General features: G+C 37.2%; 1 protein-coding gene across 3 annotated transcripts; it reads right to left on the minus strand.

The window, feature by feature from the left end:
- Positions 1–81: 81 nt before the first annotated feature.
- LOC132113663 (cytoplasmic FMR1-interacting protein 2) lies at positions 82–25,665 on the minus strand. Of its 3 annotated transcripts, none has more exons than XM_059521543.1 (29): positions 25,519–25,665; positions 16,014–16,163; positions 15,829–15,918; positions 13,816–13,893; positions 13,276–13,377; positions 12,827–13,008; positions 12,636–12,732; positions 12,093–12,221; positions 11,905–12,009; positions 11,724–11,812; positions 10,926–11,163; positions 10,551–10,843; positions 10,334–10,481; positions 10,089–10,242; positions 9,675–9,831; positions 9,167–9,263; positions 8,992–9,068; positions 8,773–8,881; positions 8,554–8,673; positions 7,676–7,875; positions 7,508–7,595; positions 7,254–7,397; positions 7,064–7,154; positions 5,931–6,061; positions 3,448–3,520; positions 3,227–3,321; positions 2,263–2,501; positions 2,002–2,149; positions 82–1,787 (listed from the first exon to the last, which is right to left on the minus strand). In XM_059521543.1, exons 2-29 carry the CDS (start codon positions 16,128–16,130, stop codon positions 1,620–1,622), a joined length of 3,759 nt encoding a protein of 1,252 aa, XP_059377526.1. In that variant the 5' UTR covers positions 16,131–16,163; positions 25,519–25,665; the 3' UTR covers positions 82–1,619. The 3 variants fall into 3 exon arrangements, with proteins under 3 accessions (XP_059377526.1, XP_059377525.1, XP_059377527.1); XM_059521542.1 differs by having other exon boundaries at positions 5,928–6,061; XM_059521544.1 differs by lacking the exons at positions 82–1,787; positions 2,002–2,149; positions 2,263–2,501; positions 3,227–3,321; positions 3,448–3,520 and adding an exon at positions 4,229–5,121.
- Between the last annotated feature and the right edge of the window lie 249 nt (positions 25,666–25,914).

The raw sequence follows: 25,914 nt of genomic DNA on the forward strand, positions 1-25,914 counted from the left end.
AATAGTTTGCATGAAAACCTTAATAACTAAGCCTAAATTCAAATAAAGAAATAAATAAAGCCAGCCAGACGGTTTCCATTAAATCGTTTTTATTTCATGGAAATACAACATAATTATAATTCCTGTTCAGAACAATTTGTTGTACATTCTATTATTCTCTCCTTTTTTGTATTTCAAAACATGATCACTTGTACAACAATATGAACAAAAATCTCATGTCACAAACAGATCCATGATGACAATAAATTACACCTGTCATGCTTTGAGATTTTAAAACAGCACGTCCCTAATGTCAAAACATTTTTTTTCCATCTTCATTCACATATTAACCCTTCCAAGAGCAAGAAAAATCAACTTGTATGCATAAATAGGTTACTGGAAAATTCCCATTTAATTCAACAATTATTTAAAAACTGATTAAAATCAATCTGAAAACTCCAGGAAAAAAGGAAATAACAGAATATGATGAGCATTCATGAGGTTACATTTACAACAGCCACATAAATTACAAAACTGAACAGAACGCTTGCCAATCTGCGTAACACTGCTGAAGCAAAGGGCCTGTAAAGGTAAATACTGAAATATATGAAATGTCAACATTTGAAATTTTATCTTTAATATTTCTGGAAATTTTAGCAAGCATGATATTGAAACAGCAGATGTCCAATATTTTTGCTTTTTGTCCATTATTGGTCAAGGTAATGCAGTATCATTACTGCTGTCTGTTATAGTAAGAAATATCACCACAGCACAAATGCAGTTATTAGAACTTCAGAACGGTAAACTGCTTCACTAGTTTACATATGATTATTGTGCATAAAATTGCCCAAATCAATAGTCTAAAGACTGAGATTAAACTGACAGAAAAGATAAGTGAGGTTACTTTTCAACAGTTGAGGCAAATACTGATACCAGTTAAGTACCAAAAAAATGTCAACAAGTATTACACGCAATTCTCGACCGCAACATTTACAATGATGGATGTTACAAATGCAAATATCTGTAAACCAGTGCTGTAATGCAATAAAGAGAATGCTATAAACAAATTTGAGCATAAAAGAATTAGAAATAGGAGAAATTATTAAGGACATCTGTGTCCATGTTTGTCAACAACTCAACATACTCTTGCTTTTTGGTCTGTATATTACAGTACAAACTATATTAGGATATATGGCATTTTTGAAGTACATGCAAATACTATTATAAATGAAATCTGTATGGGCATTGTTAAAAAAAACTGACATCAGTCATGTTTTCTTTTAATAGTTATTTATAATCAAAGTAATTTATATTTACTTTTTTTTTTAACTAGAACTTAACATTTGTTAGAACTTCCTCTGGTGACCTGGAAATATTTTCGGCAGTCCTTAATCTCTCAAACTGGTTCACTTCAAATGTGAAACGGATAGTGAGTGTTTATATTCATAAGGGTTAGATAACAGCTGGGGCAGACTGAGAAATCTACTGTGATTTTTAACCATGTGGCGAGACTGGAGGTTCGTCTCTTATTTAAATAAAGCCGAGGCAGTCCTGAAAGCTCTAAGGCCCTGTACACTACATTTGAGACCAATGTCACACCAGAGGAAGAAAAGGATAGCTGGAAGTCAAATAAAGTTGGTTTAACATGTGGTGGCCAGAGACTGATGTATAGGAGGCTGGAAACAGCGAACATGCTCCACAGTAGAACTGTCTGTCTCCACAGCCTTCATGTACTTGTTGAGGATGGCAAAGATCTCGTTGTTGAGAATCTGATACTTTCTGATGCGGTCTGCCATCTTTTTCAGGGGCTGAAAGTTACATGAAAAAACATTAAATACGGAAGCCCATATCTACTTTCAGCATCGTTACTCTAATCTTCAGTGTCACATAATCATTCAGAAATCATTCTAATATGCTGATTTGCTGCTCAAGAAACATTACTGACCCCAAACTTTTTAAGAGTTTCCTGCAATGATTTGTCATTTTTAAATAGTTCATGTCTATATGAAATCAGGAACTTACCACATTCTTAATGATCTCATCTTTGCCGTCCTGCCTCTGGACCTTCAGCAAGTGGTAGCAGAAATCGAAGAGGTCAAAGCGACGTTGTTGTCCTAATAGCACAATAATGGCACATCCAGCCCAGTTCAGACCATCACCGAAGCACTGCCTGAACACAAAAAAGCCCCAAAACTTTCATAAATCGAAATCAAGTGCTCGCTTGCTATTTTTTATGTAAATTACAAACTATTCCAAAAATCTAGGCTGAATGTATATGCATACTCTGCAGTGAACTCGTGCGTGCCCACAGGGATGCAGTACACAAACTGCATGGCGCTCCAGAGGCGGTGGAACTCCATGCACTCATCCACATGCATGACGCCATTGGTGGGGGGAGGGCCTCGCCACACGCTGTCCTGAAGGAAGCTGCGAATGCGCGTCAGGATGACTTCAAACATGGACAGACCACAGCACAGACGCTCCTTCGTCAGCAGGTCTCCCTCTCGAGCTATTGCAATTTGCTAATAAAGGCAATTAAAAAACAAAACAAATCAACCTAAACAGCCTAAACAGTCTAAATCCAGTGGTTACAGAAAACAATCACCCCTCTTTAAAAGAATCAAGCCCTGAAATGAAGACGGACAGCTGTATTTACTCAGTGCAACTTATAACATTCAAGTGTAAGATAGAACACCAACATGTCAGAAAAAAAATAAATAAATAAAAAAACAGAATCACCGATTTGGAAAAAGGATCACTCCCTCCTAAAAATGACCTATAAACTCAATCAGGTGTAGCTAATCACCTTCTCAATGGCACACAAAGCCAACTGACTTTCAACTGTGATCAGTTGTGCTAATTTTGATTTGCTCAGCGTGAAAAGAGCTTTCCTGGAGCATTTCAGTCCTCGGTAGCACAACCGAAGCACTGTCAAAAAGAGCTCTGGGATAAAGTTAAGTTTCAAAGGCTTTATCAATGCCTAAAAACACAGTGAAGTCTATTATTAAGAAGTGGAAGGTATTTGGTACAACACAGACCCTCCCTGGACCAGGACGTTACTTTAAACAGGATGACAGAGCCAGGCTACTTTACTGAAAGAAATGTATTATTCTATTCAGCAAAAATACATTAAACTGATCAAATGCAACAGCGAAGACATTTACAATGTTGCAAAATATTTCTATATAGAAAAAAAAAAAGATTGTGCTACATATTGTGTTACTGACAAATGGAACGATTGGCTAACCTGTGGGGTCCCAAGTCTCTCAATGAGGGGCACCAGGTGAAGAGGAGCATACTTTGCCTCCAGCCTCTTCATCCTCACCTCAAGTCGCTCACCCTCTGTAAACATACATCATTAAATGAAGATTTCAGCAGGTATAAAATTGAACTCATATAAAGATTTCTTAACCAGAAAGCAATTATGAGAAACATGATCTTGTAGTTTTTAAATGTAATTTTTTTCACCTTTGATGTAGACTCTTGGGAGGATGTTCTGGAATGGTGCTGCATGAAGTAAGTCACAAACCTCTTCCTGTGACTGAGTTCAAACAAACAAAACAAAAACACGATGAGGAATGAATGAAAAATGCTTCATCACACTGCTAAATGAAATCTGAATCAAGCTCTACATACAAACATCACACACACACACAGACACACACACACACACACACACATCAGTGTAAAAATGGGTTAGTTGTAATATATATGAAAATGTGAAAAATTGAACAGTCCTAAACATGATGATATTTAAGAACTGATGTTGGTTGAGAAGCTCGGAATAACGGTAACTGATTATACCAAATATAGTACTGATAAAAGGATCTCATCCAAAAATTTGATCCCAAATAGCACTTTCTGATTCTACAAAAAATACAAAATAAATAAAAATGAAAAAACTAAACTTGAAACAAGTTCAAAACATTTCCTTTAAATCGCTTGCTTTGAACAGCATTTCTATTATGATGCATAGTCTCATATCTATTAGATATTTATATTTAGATAAAATATATAAATATTTACATATAATATGCATATTTCTGTGAGAACTATGATTGTTTTCTTGCAATAAAAGTTTATAATATTTGTTGAAGATATTTTGGTTACCCTATTAAAGGCTGTCATATTCTTTATTTTTTTTAAGTTGGTCTATGCATACATGCAGATTGTCCTCGGTTGTTGTGACTTGCCCTACTTTTTTGATCAACATTTAAGACATTAACTTGAAAAAAAAAACTTGTGTGTTCTACGTTTCAATCTCCTGTACTTCATCTTGCTGTTTTTAACAAAAATGGGTCATGTGATTGCCTAATCCAAACAGTAATCACAAAACGTCGTTTTGAACATCACTAACTATCAATATGCATTCTATTAAACCTCTACATCAACATTTACTAATATAAACCCAGAAAGATATAAAATATGGGATAAATTAATTACTATTGTGGCAGTTGGTGTAAACCCTAAATTAAATGTAATGTGGAAGGTTCAAGGTCTCATGGCATTGACCTTCAAATCAATGAGGCACAGAAATCTGAGCAAAAATGACTTCATTCACAATGATAAAACAAGCACTGAACAACACCTAAACAAGAAGAGAGATGACCAGAAGAGCACCCTGACAGAAACAATGTTAATGAGAGATCAGCGTGCAATGATCATTCGACATTCACTATGCTTCAGAGAGAGAGAGAGAGAGAGAGAGAGAGAGAGAGAGAGAGAGAGAGACCCAGACAGAAACACAAGAGAAACAGGCATCAGAAGAGTTACAGTCAGAAGAAGAGTGTATGGAAGCAGATGTGCACCAGTACGGGACGTCACAGGCAGCCAGAGAGGAGTCGTGACTGCCATGAAAGCAAGGAAGATTCCTTTAGAGGAAATGATCCTAAAGAAGCCTCTTAATAGTAAGCCACTGGGCACGTGCAGAAACATCATGAAAGTGCCAGACGTTCACAGCTCCGTATTACATTTCGAGTTTTATTCTCTCTTTATACTCTCGTCTTGGTGACACTAGCATCCTTGAATCCATGGCAGAACACGGCACAAAAGTGACTAAAGAAAAAGTATAAAAACCAGGAAGAGTGTGTGTTCAGTCTGTTTGTGGTTCGGTTACATGTATGAGGCCTAATTCCTTACCACCTGTAGTTGTTGCCAGCGTGTAATGAGAAATAAAGTTGCTTTTTAGGGGCAGATGGCAGCAGTGTCCTCCACCCACACACTCATTAATATACACGCAGTAATTCATTAATATTCACATCCAGAAATGCACACATATTAGCATACACATCAGCGTACAAATTCAAATCTGCCTCTTTATGCAGCTCATTTGCAAAGCCAGGCTGAGTCATGTCAGGATTGAGCCTTGAAATTTGGTGTGTCAACAGGATGCTTTCATTATAAAAAAAAAATTCTTTAAAGCAAATCATACTTATTCAGAAGAAAACAAGGCATTTTATGAAAGATCAGACCTGCTAACCTTGGCAAAGAATTAAGAGAACAGCAATAGTGCAAAGCTTAGTTCATATTATTTTGCACCATTTTGCTTTGCACTTGCACCATTTTGCTTTGCACTCGTATACACCACCACATAATGAAGAAAACAATGCAATAATTTATAGTTGAGACAGGGATAACCCACTTTTTTTTTTTAAATCAGCCTTAAAATGTGGATTTGCAGTCAATTTTAGCATAAGGCTACAAGGAAAACTAAACTAAAAAAATCTCTCTGCTGTAAATGCCTCATTGAACATAAAGCTGGCACCAGATTTTGTGTAATCTTACTAGTGTACTTTGATGTCAAAATGCGTACCTATTACACAAAATGTGTACAGGTTGGCAGGTCTGAAAGATTAAAGCTAAAATAGAAATCAGCTTTGAGATGAGGTTTTAGATTAATTGATTAGGACTAAGTCATGCAAATAGGAAAATTAATTTAGAGGGGGTCTCACCAGAGCTTGCTCGATGAGCAGACAAAAGAGGATGGCGTTGCCCACCTCCCTCAGACTCTGAAACACATCTGTCTTGAGCTCAGCATACTCAATGATGTCCTTCAGCTGATGGTGGAAGAACTCCAAGATGCCTGACAAATGGTCCACATTACATAACTTAAAATCCAGGCTAGGATCTGACATTCATATCCTTAAAGGGTTAGTTCACCCAAAAATCTAAATAATGTCATTAATGATTACTTCGGGATATTGGTTTGTTTTAACTCAGAGGGAGTGTCAGCCACATTAAAAAAGTTAACAGCTTAAGTCATTTGTGGATTAATGTGTATTGGAGATGCGAACCATTTAAAACGATTCAGTTCGATTTGGTGAACTGGTTCAAAAAGATCCAGTTACATCGAATGATTCGTTCGCGAACCGGATATCACTACACTGCAGTGTTGTGAACCTGCTCACAACAGACACAGAAGAGAAGACAATGCTGAATAAAGTCGTAGTTTTTGCTATTTTTGGACCAAAATGTATTTTCGATGCTTCAAAATATTCTAACTGACCCTCTGATGTCACATGGACTACTTTGATGATGTTTTTCTTACCTTTCTGGACATGGACAGTATACCGTACACACAGCTTCAATGGAGGGACTGAGAGCTCTTGGACTAAATCTAAAATATCTTAAACTGTGTTCTGAAGATGAACGGAGGTCTTACGTGTTTGGAACGACATGAGGGTAAGTTATTAATGACATAATTTTGATTATTGGGTGAACTAACCCTTTAAGTTACTGCCTTCTTCACTTTAATGAGCTATAAAATGTTTTACAAAGTGTTATGCAAATTGTTTTAATTCATACATTATACTAAATTAGCAAATTCAATCGACAGCTCTAATAGAATTCGATTTACATTCATGCATTTGGTAGTCATTTGTATACATTTTTAGAGGCTTGAGAGAGCATATATATATATATATATATATAATTATTATTTTTTTTTATGTAAAAGTTTTCATCCTATTCTTTGTATTTATTCTATTCTTTGCATTTATAAATCCTGTAGCAGATTAAGACAGGTGGAGTTAGGGGAGGTGGAGGGACTGTGACACGACTGGAGTGTTACTAGCTCTGATCTCACCTGGTGATCCGTACTCATGACGAGGGAGACGGCAGATCTTGGGCATCACCTCTATGAGGGTTTTCACATACTGCAGGATGGTGCCTTGCAACTGCAAAAGACAGAGGAACAGGACAAGTGATAAAAACTGAATACTGGAGTAGTGCATGAAAGAGAACCTACATGTACACATAGCAGAGAGACAAAATACCAAGCTCTTGACAATCTTGAGCAGCTCCTCCATCACCACAGCAATGCCCTGGTAACCAAGAAGACGGCAGATTGTTTTGAAATGTGGAGGACCCACAAAGTTCCTGTAGGAACTGTAGATGTGGGAGTAAGCAATGTTCAGAGGCTGAAAAACAGAGCGAGATGTTTAAAAACAGACATCAATATTCTCTAGCACACTTTAACACATTCAAGTCTTTGGCTTGGTGGCACAGACTAATTATGCTGCTTACAGACCTTGGAGCCATATAAGTAGTAAGGCTGGACATTGGCAGGTTTGTCCCTCTGAGGCTCCTGGGTAAAGGGAATGGCTGTCCGCACAAACCTGTTCCATGAGATTTAACACTTTTGTCAAATATAATGACCCACATTGGTACGGGTCTGAATCTACTTAAGTTTATCAACCTGTTGGTGGAGCCATTGTAACAGTAGTTTGGTAAGAAGTCAAAGTTGAGTTCCCAGAAGACATGCAGTGTGATGCGGCCGTATGGAGCAGACACGTTGTGATTGGCCTCACGGAACATGGCGTCAAAACTGTCCAGGGTCATGTGCTTCGACAGCAAGCGATGAGTCAACCTGTTGATTTCCATCAGCCATTCAAGCTCCTGAAACACACATGACCAAAACAGTTTCAGTTTAGTGAAAGTTCCTTGGTTTTCTAAAGTCCTTGGATTTTTAAATCAAGTAGGGCTGCACGATTATCACAAAAATCATAATTGTCGATTATTCCCTTGAAACTGTAATTGCGATTATTAATTATGATTATCACAATTTACATTGAATGATGTTTATACCATTGTTTGATGCAACTGCATGCCGTATTTTTACATGAAAATAAACAAGCTGAAAACACTCTTACTGGAAAACTTTTAGTGCTTTTCTATAGTATTAAGGCTCAAATGTCAACTATACATCGGATTGGTTTCTTCTTTAAATTATAAAATAGTAAAAATACGAATGGTATTATAATGTTACACTAGAAATAAAATTAAAATAATGGGAAAATCCCTTAAGATAACATTTAGAAAGAAAAAAAATGCATCTTAAGCATGCTGAATAACATAAGTGGACTTTAAACGATTAATTGCCACTTTGAACGATTACGTAATTGTGGAATCCATAATCGTAATTGCGATTAGAAATTTGGTCAATTGTGCAGCCTTTAAAATCAAGATATCAATTTTAATATGTCCAAATGAGTAAGAAAATTTGTCTGCAATACCGAAGAAACAGATTGTGATGACAACAAATACCAAAACAGTCTAAAAGCACAAGATTCTCACCACTATGGAGGTGAGGTCCTCGCTCTCAAAGCGGCTGATGGCCTGATCCAGGGATTTGTACATGGCTGCTGAGATCCTCTGGGTTATCAATCTGTTCAGGTCAATGGAGCGACCCAGCAGCTAACAAAACAGAAACATGTTGTTAGAGTCATCATTTACAGAGTACTGAGAGTGATAGCAAGCTGCCTATTCTAATTGGAAATCCGTGTATTGTCACACCTGAACATGTCTCTGTTTGAGCAGTGTTTCGTAGCGGTTTGAAGGCGGGTATGGAATGATCACACCATAGTTCTTACACTCCGCACGGAAGCGTTTGTCTAGGAGGACACTGTGAGGAAGAGAAAGAAACATACAATCTATAGCAGAATGATTTCTTTGTTTCTTTCTTTGTTAAATTAAGCTTGAGAAACATTTAAAATGAGGAAGGGTTATTGTTACCTTCCAGCCATTGCTTTGTAGTAAGCAAATATCTGGTCAGCTAACTTGTACACAAACTGATCGAAACACAGGTTGACCTAAAATGGAAAAGAGATTGCTTCCGTTTTTACTTAAGATCCTTTTGAACGGAAGATAATGAACAAGCTGATAATAAATAAGTAGATAAACACTCTACCTCGGCCTCTATCTCATCATAGAGGAACTGCTTCTTGAATTTGGTGAGGGCATAATAACCACTATCATTATAAAGGTCCAACGGATACAGCACATATCTGAGGCGAAAAAAAAAAAATTAATAAAATAAAATGCTATAATCTGACAGACACGATTAGTGTTCATAGAGACTACTGTTCAAAGGTTTGGGGTTGGTAAGAAGTCTCTTATGCTGTTGTTACAATTTAAAATAACGGTTTACTATTTCAATATATTTTGTGACGGCAAAGCTGATTCTTCAATGTCTCATGATCCTTCAGAAATCATTCTAATATGTGATGTGGTGCTCAAGAAAAATCTCATTACTTTCAATCTTAAAAACAGTTTTGGTGTTTATTATTTTTATGGATACTTATATATTCACAATCAATTTAACATATCCATACTGAATAAATAGAAGACTGACCCCTAAATTTGGAACGCTATTGTAGCTTAATACCCAGTATAAACTTTGTGTATGTGGCACATACTCCATCATGGAGGGCTCTTTGGTCTCCAGAATGTGGTCGGTGAGGATCCAGGGCATGGACATCTCAATGGGGAACTGGATGCGACGGCCCATGGTGAGCTCCAAAAAGAACTCTCGGAACCACAGTTGGGACAGATCACAGCACTGCTGCAGGGCCTCTGACAGCCAGACAGGAAACAATGAGAACGTCAAGAAAAAAAAGACTGCAACATTTCTCAATCTACTCTCTGTTGCTGTGAAAACTATGAATATGAAAGTGAAGTGACGTGTGGCCAAGTATGGTGAACCATACTCGGAATTTGTGCTCTGCATCCAAGTGAACACACACACACCGTGATCACACACCCGGAGCATATGCACTTTACATATAAAGATGATGCAGTTGCAATACAGAAAACTGTTGCTGTTGTCTCACCACTAAAGTTCAAGAGATGAGTGAAGAAGAAAGACTGCTTGTGGAAGTCCTCTATGGCCTGAACGATGGGGCCATCCAGACTGCTGCGAAGAGTCTTCTTAGAGCCACTTTTATCGGCGATGAGAGACTCCAGCATGGTGCGCACCATGTAGAGCTACATGATCCAGAGGAGCAGATAGTACTCAGAAACAAACCTCACAAATAGCATTACGTGTCATCTATGTTGCAAACACAGTTTGACTGACCTGTGTGCTTGAGGGGCCAACCGTGCGACGAGGAACTTTGATGTCAAATCCTCCTTTGGGGTCCTTCTCTCCCCTCAGACAGGGGTCATTAGGAGGTTCTCTTCCCCCTTCCCAATCACAAATGGTTTTACGAATTGCCTGAAGTACACTATAAGGAAGCAAGGAGATTAGTAATGCCCAAAAAACTATATTTAGTTTTATGTGGTGTACATCTTACCTAATGAGGACGTTCTTTTTCTTGCGCACAGCCTGTCTGAGTGGCTCTCTCAGGGTCACTTGTGCAAAGTCCTGCAGGGCAGAGTAGATTGTGTGCCTGATGGCCTGGTTGAACACGCTCTCCATCCGTCCCATCAGCACCTGGAGACCCTTGATCATAGCGATGACCTCCACCAAGGCGAACTTCTCCTCGCTGGTGTAGTTGTAGCGTGTGGCGCGTTCATACTCCTCGGCTGTGCCAGGACAGTCCTTGTTGCAGAACTTATCAGTCGGGTGGACTAGTTTCCAAGAGTACTAGAGGACAAGAAGACAGTTTAAATGCAAGGTAGATGGAGAAGTGGAATGCTGCAAACTGTTTAAATGATCTCAGACGTACCACTTCCATGACATGAGTGCTCCACTTGGACAGAAGCTGCAGTCCTCTGAGTGCCAGGTCGAAAAGCTCCTTGTATTCCTCATCAGACTTCTGACTGTCCAGCCCTGATCCAGTCACCACCTCACTGTTACTGTAGCGCGCCAGCTCTGAGATGAAGCGGATGTGGTCGTCTCTGATCTGTACCATCTGCTCGCAAAGGTTATACTGCGGACTGATGCTGCTCTGAGTGCAGGTCCACCTGAGAGAGAGAGAGAGAAAAGACACTGTTAAAAAGCTGTACACTTTTTAAAAGAACTCTCTTTGATATTGTGTAATATTATTACATTTAAAATAACTGTTTTCTATTTTAATATATATTCAAATGTAATTATTCCTATGAATTCAAAGCTGAATTCTCCAGTCTTCAGTGTCTCGCGATCCTTCAGAAACATTCTAAAATGCGCATTTGCTTCTCAAGAAACATTTCTTTTATTCCAACATTCGTTCATGTTGAAAACAGCTGTGCTGTCTAATAATTTTATAGAAACTTTGACGATTTTTTAGGATTCTTTGATGATTAGAAAGTTCAAAAGAACAGTATTTATTTGAAATCTTTTATAAAAACATAAATGTCTTTACTGTCAGTTTTGACGCAACTTTTGATATTGAATAAAAGTATCATTATCTTTAAAAAGTCAAAACTTCAGAACATTTCATTAACCAGTCAAGTAATGCTAACAAGAGAACTAGTATCAGATAGAAAGCAAAGCACTTGTGGTTACATGATCGTATCATTCATAAACTCAGTCGATCACTCACTTGGACTTGTTCTCTTCATAGTGGGCACTTGTTTCTATATATCGTGACAGCTCGATCTGCATGTCTCCAAAGAGGGGCACGACCTGAAGCTGTGAAGGCATCCAAACCAAATCAGTTACAATCAGAGAATTATGACAAAAAAACTGTCAGTTTTCAAGAGAACCAGAAATTTTGCATTCACCTTAAAGAACTTGTCGATTTTGCTAAGGTTTATCCTTTTCTTTGCATCCAGTTTGTAGATGTTGCTGACATTTCCATCCATCAAGTATAGACCAAAACCCATGACCTGAAACACAGAGCCATGCCTTCATCTGTGAAGCTCTCTTTCAGCCGAGTCTGAAAAGCTTCAGCAGGAATGGACGCGCTCACCTTTAGCAGCATGTGTTTCTCACTGGGGGTCAGGTACATCTTGTTCTCGTAGTAATCCACAGAGATGTTGACAATATCAGCCAGCAGCTCCTCATAACCTGGGATCACCTCCAGCTGCTGGTGCAGACACTGGACAAACACCACATAAAACATGACACACTGCATGCAAATGTCCAAGTGAAACGTGAGGACAAAATCATCAATGAAAAATCACTTTTATTGTATGGCTGCTCATCACACTAGTGTCTAACATATTGTTACAGAAGTTGTATGGACCACTTTAATGGTTCCTTTTTAGTGTTTTCAATCATTATAGGATCTTGACAGCCCTTAGTTACTGTACTTTAAATTGCCAATGTGTCAGATGAGCTGCATAACAAATAATTAAATAATTATTGAGTGTCACAGGAAAAAATTTAAGTATTGTATACTAAACTGGAACATCAACAGCAACATAAAATAAATGTAGTGAATATAGAGTAGACTATGTTCGGTGGACTATTCCTTTAATGTAAATTTGACGATATTTTAAGTTACACATACCTGTGTAATTCTGTTGTGATTGGCTAAAAACATTGAGAGGTTTTGGGACTCTTGGATGGACTGTGGGTCAGCCATCTTTCTCAGGAATTGAGCCGCTCTTTAAAGATGAAATAGCAATATAGAACTGTTTATGTACGTGTTTATATATTATAGTTAAAAAATTTTTTTAAATGTAAACTTGACTCTTATACCTCTTGTAAGCAGAGTGGTCATTTTTTACACTGCACTTCATGTTCTTCAGTTCGTCCAGCACGGCAAACATGTTGATAAACTTTCCTAAAGTGAGGAGGTAGGCCTCGGACACAAAGTCCTTCCTGCGTTCAGCATGACACAGTCGCTTTACCTCGCTGCAGAAACGTTCGATGGCCTTGCGCTAGAAGGAGGGATATCAATGTTAAAGCTACTACGACTCTCACTATTATTTTTGAAAGCACAACAAAAACTTATTCAATACACTCCTTTATTTGAAAAGTTAAATATGAATATACATATTAAGTAATTAAATGGAATGTAGCCTTCAAGTAATTGTTATTTTCTGTAAGTAATTAAAAATAAACACAAAAATGAAGACATAAGAAATAACGAGCAATGAGTGTTTCTCCCTTTTTCTTATTAGTATTGTTGTTTATTCCTCTCTCACCTGGAAGTACATGAATTTCATGAGCTTGGTGACCTCAGGTTCCAGCACCTCCACGGTCTTCTCGTAGATCTCCACACGGTTTGGCTGCTCGTTGCACTTTACCTGATGTGCACAAGAGGGCGTCACTAAACTGGCAGGATTCAGAACTGGGATCATGAATAATGAGTCTTTTTCCTGCAGTGAGTGCAGGGCAATTATGTTGTTGAATTTGGTCATTTCAGTCATAACTTGGGGTTCAGATTCTCTTCAGATCGAAAGCATATCTTTAAAACAAGACTTGGCATGTAGTCGTTCAAATGTTGACAGCAACATTCAAACTTCAATAAATCTATGTGCATGTAAATTGATACATGATACTCTAGCATATTCTTATTGAGTTCCTCTTCTACACCATGACTTGCCTGATAGTAAAAGTGTATGTGGGCCAGTAGTTCAAACAGTGCATGATTTTACTAGAGTACTGAGAATACACCTCAAATTGGACCACAGTTACTGCATCAGATGTCACGTGTGTGTGAGTGTGTGTGTGTGTGTGTGTACCTGAGGAATGGCTCTGGAGCAGCTCCTCCAGGTGTACAGCATGACAGCATACTCATGCCCCTCCTCCAGCATTTCATTCTGAGAAGAAAAACACAGTTTGAAAAAGAGGAAAAAGAACAACTTTAAAAGGAACCACTCACATAATCTCATTTTTTGGACCTCATGCTTTCGAAAAAACAACAATCCATCAGACACTTATTTACTGGAAGTGACCATTATTGCTATGTAGAATAACTCCATGTTCCTTGCAGGAATTATTTGCAAGGCAGCAATGGTGGTATAAAAAGTTGTAGGCCTGTTCATAGACAGAGGAAGAGATGAAGAGAGGGAGAAAGTCTAGACAGTTCATCTGATTAAAGTGGAGGGAATTCAGTTTTTTCATTTCATGCTGCATACATTGATTTAAATGTACAAATGTGAGAAGAGACAATACAAGTATGCAGGTATGATTTTAATTGTTCCCATTGCAAACACTGTATTAACTCCTAAACCCAAGTTTAGTCAGACCACAGCATTCTTATTCTATATATAGTGAACTTATTCACAGCATACAAAGACCACATTTATGAGCTCATTAGAGATTTAGCAGAAGGTAGCTGAAGCAAACAGGACTTCCAGTCCTTGAGGACTTCTCTGTTTCACAGAGTAATGTGCACTCCTGTTTGACAGTCCACACACATCCACGAACCACTGAGCTGTGAGAGGAAGAGGTGGAGTAGCTGCTTTAACACCATTTTTATCCTGCACAAACCCCCACAGAAACTGAAAACTGTACAAAACAAGCATAAACAAGGGTGTCTTTGAGAAAATATGTTTGTCCTGAGCTCTCTGCCTTACACCTCTGATAAAACAGAAATGAAACTGATGGGGTTTTTATATGGCACAAAACATCTTGCCCAGCTTTTACATGCCTGACCCTTAAATAGTCATTACAGTTGCAAATCTGTTGATGTGGTTTAAGATGATCTGACAGATGGATGTTCACACAGAAATTCACACAAAGCAATCTGTTTAGTATAAGGAAATACCTTCTTTTAAAGTCCTCATAAACTAAGTTCAAATTTAGATTTAGATTACATACAATTTTACGTGCAGACTCATCAGTCAAATAGGATTTGGAATATTCTTTCAAAGTCACAAACCTTAAGAAAAAAAAAGAACAGTTCTGTTGCAATACCATGATAGAACCTGATAACTATTACTACTTATTCTTTGCCACTGTATCATTCATATACCATGGCATTTAATTGTTTCTTTGAATAAAATCTAAATTGTAATGTTTTGGAATGATGCTTATCAAGGCTGCATTTGATCAATAATAGAGTAAAAAAGTAATTGTAAAATATTATTGCAATTTAAATCGTATCTTGTTTTCTATTCAAATGTCAATTATTTCTACTGAAACTGAATTTTCAGCATCATTACTCCAAGTCTTCAGTGTCACATGATTCTTTAGAAATCATTCTAATATGCTGATTTGCTGCTAAGACACATTTCTTATTATCAATTTTCACAACAGTTGTGCTGCATAATATTTTTGTGGAAATTGTGATACATTTTGCATCAATCTATGATGAAAAGAAAGCATCTTTTTATAAAATAGCAATACTTTGTAATATTATAAATGTCACTTTTTGATCAATTTAATGCATTCTTGCTGGATAAATGCTGGATAGGTGCTTCACAGAACACCATGATATAGCCAGTTTACATTGTGAAAAAACACGGTTTTATAACAACACCTAAAAATATGCTAATGTCATGGTATTTTTTGTAAGTAAATTCTTTGGGAAGCTGCTCTGTGCTTATTTAAACATCACTGTAGCAAAGAAAAGCCAACATCAGATAAACTGAATGACTGTTTCTGCTTCTCAGTGCCCTTCTGATAAAAATTTCAGAAAGAACTATAAAGAGCAGCTTTGTTATAATGCAACATCCTTTTGTTATTGCTGCTCTTGGTCACATGACCAGCAATTCTAATGTGCTGTTTCACAAAGTCCTCCTTCTACTCACCATGCTGGAGTGCACAGTGGCCTGTTCAATGTAGCGAGCAATACCAGTGACAAATGCATTTCTGTCTTCGAAGTTGGTGTCAAAGTTTGCCTAGTAACAGACAGAAGGTCAGTCCAGTTATGTCCAAATTTACTGTAAACTCTACATCCAACAGCGACTATAAAAAAGCATGTGTGTAAATGTACCTGGTACATGATGGAGGATGGTGGGGGTTCGATGCATGGCTGCTGGTCTGGGAGGGGAAGCTCCTCCAGCAGGTCCACATTGGACAGCGCATCCTCCAGGGTCACGTGGGTGGTCATGGCGACACAGTTTCACTCACAAAACAGTCCAATCTGAAACATACATAAACCATGAGCTCCAACACCATCAGACAAGGATGCTGGACAAGGATACTCAACTGCATGTTTAACTGAAACACAGTCTATGAAACACTGGCATTTGACATGACCTTGAAGAAATCCCTCTAGTTAAAGTGTTTCACTTGGCTTCACCATTGGAATTCAATTAGGTTCCAAACACAAGCAATGGTGTGGCTGCCAGCACATCATAAGAGCTAATGAAACGTTACATATTATACATGTTGTGCTTTTATTATTTATAATATAAAGGAGGGCGACACTAACCAAAACCTGACATGAGTTATTTTATGTTATCATATCATCATATATATGTTATCATATATAATCACTTTAAAGATAATTTTGCTTAAAATAAGATTTAATATTTTTGTTAATTCTCTACAGCAATTTCAACATTACATGACTTCAGACATAACCTAATGTGTTAACGTGAATAAGCCAAGATGGTCATTTTTATGTATTTTTGTGTGAATTTGACTATAATCACAATAAGCCATGACTAACAAATTGAGCTCTCTTTTACGGTTTATTGCATGTTTAAAATCACTTCAACATAACATAATATAATATAGTATAATGTAGTGCTGGGCGGTATACCGGTTCATACCGAAAACCGGTGTATATTTTCGTTACGATATTAATTTTTAATATACTGCCATACCAATGTATTTAATAACTCAACATTCGTAATGAACGTTATGCTGCGCCGCGGCCGCACGACACCGTTTCAGACAGACCCTTTACAATGTTGCACTTCCAACAGTGACTGCGAGGCATGGTGAGGGTAGACACAGTAGTGCTCTGGTGTTACGTTACCTGTTTCACACATAGTTCGTCTGCGGTGCGTATGCATTGCGTATTTTTTTACGCACCCATGTTAACAGATTCCAGCGTTCACACTGCATGCGGTCGCGGCTCGTCAGTGCATTCAAGGAACGGTGCGTCTGCAGCAGTGCAGCGATTGTTTACGCACCGAGTCTATTTTTGCTGTGCTGCAGGCGCTGATTAAAGTGAAAGCGCATTGTTCGCGGGAAAAATTAACATGGATTGACACGAAAATGCAGTCATTTCACAATAAATGTATACTAATTAAAGCTGTGTTTCACACACAACACATGGGTTTTTGGCTAGGTTTAAAACAAGAAAAGGTGCACTTTCAGATAAACAAGGAAAACAATATATATATTCACTTTTATGGAGGCAGAAAAACAAAGTTCATTAAGACCCGTGGGATTGCTTGTGATAAAGATTTAAATGCAAAAAGCACGGGACTGTTTCTGTCTGTGGTGTTTTAATTTTACATATTTTAACAAGAAAAGTAGGCTAATTATTGTGTTTAAATGTTTTGCCGCTTGCTTGAGCAGCTTATTATACAAACCTAGAAGTAAAATGCATGAATAATGCATTGTTTATATTTATTGAGTTTAAAATAATGTCTATAACTATGAAAGATTGTTACTGTTCTGTGATAAAATACTCACAATGCTGAAAAAAAATATGATATGATATTTACATGATATGAAATCAAAACAATGAACAAATGTTGTGTTTGTGGACTAAACAGCCGCGGATCAGTAGCAGACTGCAAACACGTCCTGTGTGAAAGCACAATGAGTCCGTGCTGTAGACTGCATATGAGTATGTGTGAAACAGGCCTTACAGGCAAGATGGATGCTGCAGAACTAGTAGAACATGACACAGAAGAACAAAAAGAGGAGCCTGGTCTGCTGTTTGGAGGGTTTTTAATTTCCAAAAATACGACCTCGACCAAACAACCATTTTATGCAAGTGCTGTCGAGCTAAAGTTGTCGCCAAATGCGGCAAAACGAGCAATTTGCTCCAGCACCTTAGCTGCAAGCATGTCTTGGAATATCAACCAGCAGAAAATTTATTGTACACTTGATTATGCATGAAAAAAAAGTCATTATTTTGAAAACAAAAAAACGTGATATACATTTTTGTTCAAACCATCCAGCACTAGTATAATGGTAAAACTTTAGAATAGTGAACAGTGAACACATATTCACTATTAACTCCTTTATTATGGTATTATTTCCCTGAACAAACTCCATTTGCTGCCTTTGCTCTATGTTGTATAGAAGAGTCAATCATCCAACAGACATTACGAAAAGCAGCTTTAAGGCCCAACATACTTCAAAAGAAATCGAAGAACGAACTGATTTAACATCATTTTGAACAAAATCAGGCCGAAACGAAGTTCGTTTTGAGTTGGTTCGGCAGTTCGAAACAGCTGACCAAAGCAAATTTTCTGCAGGAGCCCGTTTTGTCTCCTAAACACATTTGAGTTTCCATTGGTCCGTGGCGGTTACGCAATCAGTGGGTGTGTTCTGAAACTCCACCTTATTTGGCGTGCAATTTCATTTTTTCCGGTTCGTTTCTCATTCAACGGAGGTCAGGCAAGAGAGAACAATATCTCCAGCCTAGTCACTAGCAACATGAATACACTGGAGTGTCGAATAGCTGAGCTGGCACAGATATATCCGCACCTGTACAATCGCTCGCAGAGAGACTTTAAAGATTCAGAGAAAGCATTTAATTCCTAGAAAGAAATTGCAACGAAGCTTGGTGTCAACGGCACAGTTATGCAAAAAGCAATGTAAAGAAACATCCGAGACAAGTTTTCCAAAGCCATGAAAAGAATGAAAGTGAAAAGTAAAGATATAAAGTAGCAAGTACTAAATATGTGTTTCAAATAAATATTACACAATACTGCTTTTTCTTTCAATAAGTGAATTTAAAGGGTATAGAATAAATGAAATGCCAAACGAACATACAATAATAAACTTTTGTTTTTATCAAAAGTAAATCATGACATCTCATACAATATAAAAAGGTGTAACAATTTATCCAGTTTAATAAAATAAATGAACACTAATAAAATAAAGTAACAAACTGACTCCAACATTTTTTTTTTCCACATCATGCTTAAGTTTTACAGACTATGAGACATTCACACTTCCCATAAAGGACTGATTATGGTTCTTTTGTATTGCAAACATGACACTTGTCTCTAAACTGCGGCTAATCCCTATTCCTTTGGTCTATAATATTCTGACCATTGGTAATAGTCTCACACCTAGATTGCCTACACTTCCTCATTTCATCGTTGTTGTGTTTAGGGCTTACGCACGAGCTTCTCAACACATTTACATTAATCTACACCCCGCCTCCAGCAGCACGAGGGTGCCGGAATGTTCGAACACAGTATACCATCGATCAGCCTTTTCAAACTTCTTTTTGCCCCCAAACGACAACGAAAATTAACTTCGTTTGAAGTATACTGGGGCCTTTAGAAGTCATGATCCTATTTCTGTTTTTTTTTTTACCGTTTCTTTTGTTAGTACCTAATATCATGAATGACACATTTCTTTAACCAAACATTTTTTTAACGACTTTTACAAATGCATCTCAAGACCCCTGCATTTTCAGGAAGTTGGGTTTGGTGAGGCGTATTGCCGATTTTAGACCCGAGGCTGACTTTTGACTCACAAAACCAATGCCTTGAATTAGAAGGTACTTCAATTGCTCCTGTGCAGAATACTGCAGAATTTATATATAGGACAAATTCGGGCAAACCTGTCAAAGAATATTAGTTCATTTATGGAGGATGAAAAACAATTATGAAAGAGAAAGGAGAAATGGGATTGGAAAATGTTGGATTCAAACTTAGGTTGCCCACATGTCCAAAATATCTGTTATGTTACAGCACAAAACAAATACATTTCAGGTCTTAAGATGTTTATGTATAGTACAACATGATTAATCTGTCCAGAACAGGTGATAAGAAGTGGCCTGTTAGTCATCTGTCCAAGAAGGAGGCTGATTTTCAATCTTCACCTCCATTAAAACAATGACAGAGCATGGAAATGTGGAGTTTGATTGATCATTGAGCATGGCACATGTAGGAAGAGAGATGGCCTGTGGTCACCATGTGATTAAATAAGGAGCCTATATGGAACAACAGCTCTCTTATGAGTAACCCACTAAGTGGAACTTACGTAGTGTGAACAATGTACAGTAAAAGAGAAAAATGATGACGCATCATAGCAACAACACACAGAGTGAAGGCTATTCACCGTGCAAACGAAAAACATTCTAGCAAAATGACCAAAACAACTTACAATATGTCTGCAGGCTCTACCTGCGCCATCAAATGCAACTGGAACAATAATGGCTTTTCCAAACAGATTTTGGGGAAAATCTAATTATAAAAGGTTTATTTTACAGTTGTCTGTCCACATTAAGCTGGGGAAAAAACATTTTAACCTCACACAAATCAACTTTAAACAGGACTCTCAACAGGTTTGGTGGGTTCAACCCAGAGTTAGTTTCAGGTGGTTGGAGGTCACAGCAGAATCACATGACAGAATAACGGTCTTAGACCATTCACAGTAGGTCAGGGTGGAAACAACACTTGATCACAATGCTGAAGGACAGAGAAAGGGCCAACATCAGGTCTTCACAAGCACAAACTAGCCTAGCGATGTATGCCAAATCAAATCAAAGTCATGTTACTGAGTTGGTAAGTGGTGAAAGCTACAAGAAACTTTTCCTAATGGAAAAAACCATTGTTAATGTCACTTGCCATTTTTCTTGTACAGGCCAACAAAACAAATGCATGCTGATATGCTCAACGGCACTTTAACAAAACAGATTCATCTATGCTCCTATAAAATGGGTGGGGTTTCCTTTCAGCATTTATTTATCTCACAATGTCATGCAACTATGTATTAGCTACAGGAGTTTTAATTTAGACAATAGCAACAGCTCTAAAACACGTGAAGCTCCTGTTCTGCTCAGCTGCTTCTGCAAACATGTCGCAACATGTAGTCTTTTAGTGTTCCTGTAGCTCAATTGGTAGCGCATTGCGTTATCAAGCGCAAGATTGGGGGTTCGATTCCCCGGGCACACATGATAGGTAAAAATTGGTAGCCTAAATGCACTGTAAGTCGCTTTGGATAAAAGCGTCTGCTAAATGCATGAATTTAATTTTTAATTTAATTTAATGTAATTATATAAAATATAAATACAAATATTTAATTTATTAGTTCATTATTAGTTTATTCATTATTATTCATTAAACGTCAAAGACATATTAAATAAAGTAACTAAATGGAATGTAAACGTAATAATAATGATTAAAATATACATTTTGCTCAAATATTTAGCATCCAAAAGTGGAAGTACTTCAAATCTCTTCCCCCTTTTACAAAAGAACCATAAACTGCAGTACAAAATGTTTTCTGCAGCCAGTTAAAGACTAAACCATAGTTTGTTTAGCAAAGCATTGTTTAAATATAGATACTAAAATACATTTAGCAATTTTTGTTTCCCCCCTGCTGCAACAAAAATATACCGAACCATGACTTTAAAAATGAGACACGTAACAAGCATAATTTTTTTTATGTAACCTCACTTCCCTAACATTTTAACAAATGAAATTGCATTATATAGTAATAATTTACTTTATACATATTTTGAATGAATGTAATTAGTGTATTCTTAGTACAACTACAGTAGTTGATGAAGACCTTATTTATTTACAAGAAATCCCGTTTTCCACAGTACCATTTTGCAATCCACATAGGCGTCTGCCTTCAAGTGCAGATTTCTAGTCATCATGGAACCTCATAAGTGACTCATATGGAACGCTCTCATTAATATTCTGTGTGAGAGACTTGCCTCACAATTGAACACATAATCAGAGTAAAAGAATCCATTTTAAAGTGGCTGAAACTACTTTTTATGATTATCTAATAATAAAAAAAGACTCAACACATACTTCACGAAGGTGATCATTATCTAACAGAGTAATATTCAACAAACAGGGCTGGTCTGCATCAAAAACAAAAATCAAAAGGAGGATGTAGTTTGAGCCCTAGGTGTTTCTGCACATTGTGATCTGCTGAAAAGAATCATGTAAGGTGGCATGAGACATGTTCAGACTGATAACAACCTCAGAGCTGAATCATTGTCATTCAAAATGGGACACTTGGAAAAAAAAACATCCATGACACCAACAAGTTCCAAGTGGAAGAAGTGATCTGACAGGGAGAGAGAGAGAGAGAAAGTGGGGGAGACAGAGAGGTAGACGCTTTGCCTGTGGAAAAGGATCCTGAGATAATAGAATAAACTTTCCCACAATGGCTTATTCTCGGTGGGGTGCACTGTCTACATTCCTATATGTTCAGTGAGCATGACAAAATCACACTACCACCGACATAAATGCATGAGCCACATGCCTTTCACTGAGATACTACAAACATGTTATCATGGTAACAATTCCAACCTAAATCCATGCTTTTCCCAAAGCTCCCCACTGTCCACAACAATATTCAAAGGTCTCATGATTTTCCTAGTTGTTTATGATTTACTGTATATAGATTAAGGAAAATGTTTTTCAAAAAATAATTTTTACCCCAAATTTCTACCTGATACATAAAATATTTTAGAGCTTGTCAAAACTATTCAAATGTATATTCATTAAATTTATAAAAGCACCTAAGGAGTTTTTGTTTCATTCCATTTAAATGTGTGTGTGTGTGTGTGTGTGTGTGTGTATATATACGACTTGCAATGTTTTTTAAAGAAGTCTATCATGCTCATCAAGGCTGCATTTATTTGATCAAAAATACAGGATAAAAAAACAGTAATCTTGCTAAATATTATTACAATATAAAATAAAGGTTTATATATTAATATCCTTTAAAATATAATTTATTTATGTGATGCAATGCTGAATTTCCATCAGCCATTACTCCAGTATAAAGTGTCACATGATCCTTGAGAAATCATTCTAATATGCTGATTTATTATTAGAATAATCAATGCTGGCAACAGTTGTGCTGCCAAATATATATATTTTTTTTTGGAAACTGCAATACTTTTGCAATACTGCAATACTTTTTTCAGGATTCTTTAATGACTAAAAAGTTCAAAAGAACAGCATTTATTCAAAATATAAATATTTTCTAACAGGTTCCAAAAAAATATTAAGAAGCACAACAGCTTCCAGCACTGATAATAAACCAGCAATCAATTAGAATGATTTCTGGAGGATCATGTGACACTGAAGACTGGAGTAATGATGCAGAAAATTCAGCTGTGCATCACAGGAATAAATTACATTTTAATTCTATATTAAAATGGAAATACTTTATTTTACATCATAATAATATTTCACAGTATTACATTTCTTTCTGTATTTTTGACCTTATAAATGCAGCCTTGATGAGCATAAGAAACTCCTGTTAAAGAATGTCTGAAATATACATATTTTAGCTTTTGTAGCTGACAACCACTGGTCTAGCCACATAAATAAGCTGTTCGAGACGTAAGGGTAATAAGGGCTTCCACCACTGAACAAGACTCACATTTGGGTCACACTACTCGGTTGGACATCATACTCGCGCACTTTCTGCAAGCCTTGAGCTACAATTAGTCAGGTAGGCAGGCGGGACGTGTAATTGATGACTGACTGAAAGATTCTCCCTTATGTACAGACAGGCTACACTGAAACAACCCCTCCACATACTCTGGACTGTTCATGATTGCATCATTCAGTTGCAATTTCTGAGATGAGCAAAAATGTGGTTGATGATGTAGTTAGGAATGCATCATTTCCATCAGCAGGTGAAACAGTTTCATTATGAGTGCTGTTCACCATGCGTTTTATCACTGATTACATTTGCAGGTAAAAATGACACAAACGGTTTTTCATCTGTATTAAGGAAACCAGAGGTTCCTTGTTCCCTTTCAAAGGAACATGTGCATAATTTGAAATGTGTAAGTGATATAAAAAATCATGGCTCAACATGCTTTAATGAATGAAAAAGGATTCTGCAAGAAGTTACAGTTAAAGTCGACAAGAAATGAAAATTTACCCCTTATTTTTTGTTCCATATTACTGACCTTGTAAATGTGAATGGAACTGTAATAACTCCAGCCTTTTCTTACAATTGACTGTGAAATGTTGCTACTTCTGTTTCATCATCACAACAAAAGGTGTGGACAACAGTTAACTTCACACCGTTCTCTCAAGAGTACTTGATTAGTGAACGAATATGTTTGTAGTGTACAAATGACCACTAAACTGGATAATGTACAGTTGACAACATACTGGTGCTACTTTCCTCTCACTTGTATCACTCCTCGTTTAAAAATGGTTATTACAAAATGTTTATTACAACTTTAGACTGTGATAAAAATGGCCCTGGAGGACTTCAGTTTAATTTAAGCAAATAAAACTTTATGAATCCATAAAGACAATAAAATCATCAATCAGAATTTCAACCGTAAAATATATAAAGAGCTGAATGAGAAAATAAAAATAAAAATCTCAGAAAGAGATTACTTTCAATTAACATGGTTTGCACATTACTACATAAAATAATAATATTGTTGCAGTGCTCGTCTTGTTGTTGGCCAATAGCAGTCTACATTGTAACGGACTATTTTCCTTAGAGGAAGGTTGAAACTAATTTAACAAAATAGGTTGAATCATATCATTTTTTTGTTTATTTTTTATGTTCGTGTTTTTTTAATATCATATCTAGCATTGTACTAAGCAGGATATCGTACAATAAGCTGGTCTTTACCTCGCAATATCGTTTATTTTGCCCGTCAGGCTGCAAATGATAATTTCTGAATTACAATAACAGCTTGGACATGTTAACTAAACCAAATTATTGGTTTAATATGGGTCTTTAACCATAACATAAGCAAAACATATCCACGCGTTTAAATTAAAAGGCTTGAATTTAATTTATGGTCATTTAGTGCGTCATACAGCGCATTTCTTAATCATCAAAGGCGTGAAAATAACGGTTCGGTTGGCAATAACCCAGTCACCGGACACCAGCAGCACGAACAAGCTCGACAGCTCGTGGAAAGAATGGTTAAAAACATCCCAAAATGTACTTATGGCGACATGAAACGACACTGACCGTCAAGTAATCTAATTGTGCTCTAAAGTAAACAAATAAAGATAAAACGCGTTCGTTCACACTTGAGATGTGTGAGATACGTGCGCGCTCACCCCACCCATAAAGCGGAGAGATGCTATCTATCAGCACCTCCATCATAATAAACCGTCTTCACCAAATAAGTGTTAAACGCCCTCAAACGCGAACATAAAGGCAGCTGGCTTGAAAAATTCAAGCCAAGCCGCTTTCGTTGTGCAAATATGACTGAGCATCATGCCGGGGAATAACGTTATACACGCGCAGGTTGGTGTCATCATCTCGCGCGCACCGTCGAACGAGCGCTCTCATCTCTGTAATTCATGAAAATATTCATATTTACCTACCTGCTAATTGCATGTCCGCTCTTAAACTAACGGACGGTCAGTGCAAAGCGAGGCGAAACAGTATGAAATAGCGTTGGTTCGGTGGAGTAGAATTGATGCTCTGGGCTCCGTCTCTATCCGCTAATCCACCCCACACAAAGAGTAGAAAATGGCTGCAAGTGCATGCTCTTAAAGAGACAGGCACCCATGTAAATCAGCATCTCTGGTGTGAGTCATCATTTTGCATAGTCGATTTTTTTTAAAATTCTTCGAGTAGAGGATTAATTTTAGTATGAATATAAACAAAGAAGGTAAGAGGAGTGCAGATTCTATGGTGTTTTAGAATAGTATGCAATATCATACATTTGCATTGACTACTGTACTTCTGACCCACTTAGCACTCTATCACTGTGGTCG

The sequence above is a fragment of the Carassius carassius genome, chromosome 33 (assembly GCF_963082965.1).
Source record: "Carassius carassius chromosome 33, fCarCar2.1, whole genome shotgun sequence".
In the NCBI taxonomy this organism is placed as follows: domain Eukaryota; kingdom Metazoa; phylum Chordata; class Actinopteri; order Cypriniformes; family Cyprinidae; genus Carassius; species Carassius carassius.

Coding starts and splice junctions, on each gene's coding strand:
- LOC132113663 (XM_059521542.1), bottom strand. CDS start 16,130: ATGACCACCCACGTGACCCTGGAGGATGCGCTGTCCAATGTGGACCTG. Junction 10,243..10,333: donor TTGGCCCCTCAAGCACACAG/GTCAGTCAAACT, acceptor TGGATCATGTAG/CTCTACATGGTGCGCACCAT. Junction 9,069..9,166: donor ATGATGAGATAGAGGCCGAG/GTAGAGTGTTTA, acceptor TTTCCATTTTAG/GTCAACCTGTGTTTCGATCA.